The sequence below is a fragment of the Squalius cephalus genome (assembly GCF_949319135.1).
Source record: "Squalius cephalus genome assembly, chromosome: 15".
Lineage (NCBI taxonomy): Eukaryota > Metazoa > Chordata > Actinopteri > Cypriniformes > Leuciscidae > Squalius > Squalius cephalus.
Genome location: NC_137136.1, coordinates 23040133 through 23044361, shown reverse-complemented (window position 1 = coordinate 23044361; position 4229 = coordinate 23040133). Strand labels below are relative to the sequence as shown.

The 4229-nt window shown below is 37.6% G+C and overlaps 1 protein-coding gene across 1 annotated transcript; it reads right to left on the bottom strand.

Annotated features, from left to right (window-relative positions):
• Window positions 1-1128: 1128 nt before the first annotated feature.
• On the bottom strand, window positions 1129-3553 carry hoxa9b (homeobox A9b). Its single transcript, XM_079894807.1, has 2 exons — window positions 2716-3553; window positions 1129-2019 (listed from the first exon to the last, which is right to left on the bottom strand). The coding sequence occupies exons 1-2, from the start codon at window positions 3242-3244 to the stop codon at window positions 1781-1783; spliced, it is 768 nt and encodes a 255-aa protein (XP_079750933.1). The 5' UTR covers window positions 3245-3553; the 3' UTR covers window positions 1129-1780.
• Between the last annotated feature and the right edge of the window lie 676 nt (window positions 3554-4229).

The following is a 4229-nucleotide window of genomic DNA, read 5'->3' as shown; positions in this document are numbered from 1 at the left end:
TAGATCATGAAGCACTTTATTAATGAGCTGATTCACTGATGGATCGGGTGTTAAATAAGGGAGCACATATACCAAAACGGAAATATTTAGAATTCCTATAGTCATACCATTAAGCAAAAACGAGTGCACCTTTATGATTCATCTTTAAGGCTTAAAAAAACAGGACAAGAGTTCATAAAAAGTAAACAAATTAAGTAAATCAAGTAAAAAAAAAATGCTTAGGCTACGTTTAAATGACCAAAAATGCAAAATAGTAAAGATACTGGACACAGCAAGAAAAAGTACAATGCGTCAATAGTTTTGTTTCCGCAACAAATGGGTGATCAGTTCTGCAACGTTTTAATTGTTGCTGAGGAGTAATAAAGTAATTAGCATAGGAAAAAACAGGCAGTGTGGCTAAGCCCCATTTTACGATGCTGTCTGGGTTAGAGCCTTTGAAGATCTGCAAGCAAGGTAGCCTATAGTTTTTCCTTGCTTTCGGTTTTCCTTTATTTTGTGTTTATTTCATACAATTAATAGCCTACAAATAATAGTAGTAATAATAATAAGAAGAAGAATAGGATAATATGAATAAGAATACAATATAAAGTAATACAAAATAAACTTTAATTTTGAAATAAATAAAAAACGTACATTCAAAATTTTATAAAATATCCAATGTAATTGTATTGACACGCCTACAAAAAGTCGTAGTTCCGCCCTCAAGCGCTTTGCACCCCATAAACAGTTAAGACTGTGATTGTGGTTTATTGCCGCACGGCCACTAATATCGCTCGCAGGGGCGAGGCACAAATAGAGCAGGCCTACGAGCATCAAACTAAGCTTTATTTATTCGGATAAACGGCATCCTGGTCGTTAACAGGACACTAAACAGTGGGTTGCAAGATAACGGTATAGCGCGCATGAGAAGTGTAAAACTTTTTGGAGGGCGGTAAAATATTTCTCGAGTAAAAATAGCACGGGATTGCAGTCACTGTCAACCTCGTTGAGGGACGATTTATTAATGTTGAGTCTTTCATGATTCTGGAACTTTATGTGCTGTATAGCACACAAACACTTGACTGCAGTTATTACTTATTGCTCTATCGATGCAGATTTGCACTTCATTAGCAATTATTGTAACCAATGAAACCCAAGAAAAAGTATTATTTTCGAATAGAGAGTCTTAACGAAATATACTATTTATCAGAAATGTATTTATTATGTACACATTTAATTTGAAAAGAACTAACACTGTTGATTTGAGGTATTGGCGTATGCAATTTTCACATATGACATTACAAGCACGTAAATGTTACAAAATTCACTGAAATATTACAAAGACGAACAACACAACATAAATTAATTCATCTTAATACATAGGTAGTTCATATACATCTAGGTAGTCACATTAAACATTGATACATTACGCTACCATTTATTTTTGAATAATAAAAAAAATAGTCATGCATATCATCAGCATTTCATATCGCAGAAACTATTTCCCTGAAATCATGAACTGGTATATAGGCTACTTTTAAAAAAACACAATTTAACATATTTAACATATTTAAAATGTACACAATGCGAAATGCTAAAACAAGCAGCAGAACAAATAAGAGAACTATCACCAACAAGCTGTATACAAAGACACAATCAAATATATACAAGCTCAGATCAAAGGTTTGTGCAATCTAACATTACAAAATGTTGGCTATCAATAATAATCTACTGTGGTTGTGCATGAGGGGAAAGACAGGCTAGTTCACATCTGCAGTGCGCATTACAGCTTTCCATTTTTTTAAATGTCTTTTGGACGATCTTTATTGCATTTCTTCATCTTCATCCTACGGTTTTGGAACCAAATTTTGACTTGTCTCTCGGTGAGATTTAGGAGTCTTGCCACTTCATATCTACGGTCGCGTGAGAGGTACATATTAAACAGAAATTCTTTCTCCAGCTCGAGAGTTTGATGCTTAGTGTATGGACAGCGCTTTTTCCTAGTGGACTTCGCGTGCAGCCAGTTGGACGCAGGGTTATCTGCAAGAAGGGTCGGAGAGAGAGAGCTAGTCATGTTGCCACTTGGAAAATACTGCGGCCATTTTATGGCCAGCGCGCGAGAAGAAAGAAGAGTCTAAAATAAAGGCTACTTGACTAGAATTTTTTTATATGCTGAGAAATTGGAGAGCAATATCATGGATTAAATGTTTCCGGCCTGCGGGTATATAGTTTATATGATCGAAAATTTTATGTGCAAGCTATAATTTTCTTCCTACTGACAGTTTTTGGCATCCTTGAATGAAGGGGAAACAAGGGCCTTACTGTCTGTTAGAAGAAAGAAAATCCAGCTTCATATATATACAATTTAATCCAATGTATTGTGTCTAAAACCACACTATAATTTAGGGCAGCACTTCAAAGAATTCTTGAAAATATGACATGCAGTGGTCTATATTAATGCAAATATGTGGTTTTTAATTACTGGACACTTTCCATTGAAACAGGCTGTCAAATGCAAATGCAGATTATTGCCACCCACAGAACAAAAAGAAAAAAGAAATTGCTAGAAGACCTTTAGCTTTAGGCCTATACTGGAAAATGCTGGAATCTACAATAGATCTCTTCTCTCATTACATATCAAATCGACTCCTATTGGACTCATCTGTTTGAGTAGCCAAAAACGAAGCCTGTTCATATAAAAATAAAAAATAAACCCATTCTGATAGTTGCACTTACTTGGGTCTATATCTAGCTTCTTCTCTACTGGAGTTTTGTCATCCTGTGATCCGTTGGAAACCGCATCGTCTGGTACCTTCCTCTCTGCTTGGCTCGTATTGTTGTCAGTCTCGGCCACAAGCAGTGTATGCGTGGTGCACTCACCATTCCCAACCAGTGGTTCTAGTTTTATATCATGGTGCGTATCTGTGGATAATCCCGTGAAAGGAAGGGCAGGAAGCGGTTCCAGCGCCCAGGAACGCACGGATGCTCCATCGGGTTCTCCTGTTGAACATGGGTGATGAATGTACGGCTGGTAGGCGATGGATGCGCCTGGGGGGTGCACTGGCAGGGGACCCCACGACGCACCGAAAATTGACGATTTGGCCTGGAAAGTGTACGGCTCCTGTTCGCCATATTCAAGTAGCGTCAGTTCGCGAGCCTGCTGCTGGACCAAGGGTCCAGATGAGAACCTCGGTGCCAAATGATCGTCATTCTCGTGTGGAATGTGTGAGTCAGCGTAGTAACTCAGTGTCCCCAATGTCGACATAACAAAAAACAAGCAAAGAGAGAGCAGCCGGACGGATACACCCACAATGAAACTGCCACAAAAGCAGAATCCGTTGAAATCAAGTAACTAACTACTTGACTTCGCGGTGAACTACAGACCTCTGATAAGTTGAATCACTGCAGAGATTGGATTGGATGTGCTAGACACGTGACTGTGGGAGATAAAGGGGAAAGCCTAGCCAGTACGCACGGTTAAATGGCCTCCATTTTACAAGTCATATTTTTAATGGTATAGCCATATGCTTTTATGAAGGTGGATTTGCTTTTATTCATGTTGTTAAACTTCAGCATATAATAACCGAGCGTAACAAAAATGGTTATTTGAGACGCGTCGTTGTAGAAGTTCGTATCCAAATTGTAATGTGTTGGGCCTAGCCTGCTGTTTGCAATAATAAAATAAATCCATAAACATTGCGTTAATACCTTGTCATATCATTGTAGGCTATAGCTTAATCACTGGCTTCCAGTTCAACATCAACCTTGCTTTAGACGGAACATGTTTATTTTTCACAAATTCTGCAGACGAAACTATGATGAATACACGTATTCCGCAATGCCTTGTCGAGCACAAGAAGACATAAAATAGTCTAGACATAAAAATGATCTTTACGTGAGCCGTATGTATACTTTATATGGCAATAAGTGCCACTTGGATGGTTGAGATATGACCTGCTAAGTGACCAGTCATTCAGTAACGCGCGCGCAAACATTCAGTCTTCTCCTCAGCAAGTTAAACTAAATCTGAACGCGAACGTTGATTGCGAATTAAATCTAACTGAGAAAAAAACTAAAAAACAATAGTGCTACAAAAACTTGATCAGATGCTATTTCTACAAAATAGAAAATTTGTTTTATGTTTAAAATTAAGCTTTACGCATCAAAATAAAATCTTACAACAGCTGTGAAATATTAAAATGTACAGATTAAAACGGTGCAAATAAAGAAATTAATAAATGGTATTGGTC

Bases quoted from the DNA above. Each gene is read 5' to 3' on its own strand.
- hoxa9b (XM_079894807.1), bottom strand. From the start codon at position 3,244: ATGTCGACATTGGGGACACTGAGTTACTACGCTGACTCACACATTCCA. The intron at 2,020-2,715 runs GTAAGTGCAACT...CCCTTCTTGCAG, and splicing joins GAAGCTAGATATAGACCCAA to ATAACCCTGCGTCCAACTGG.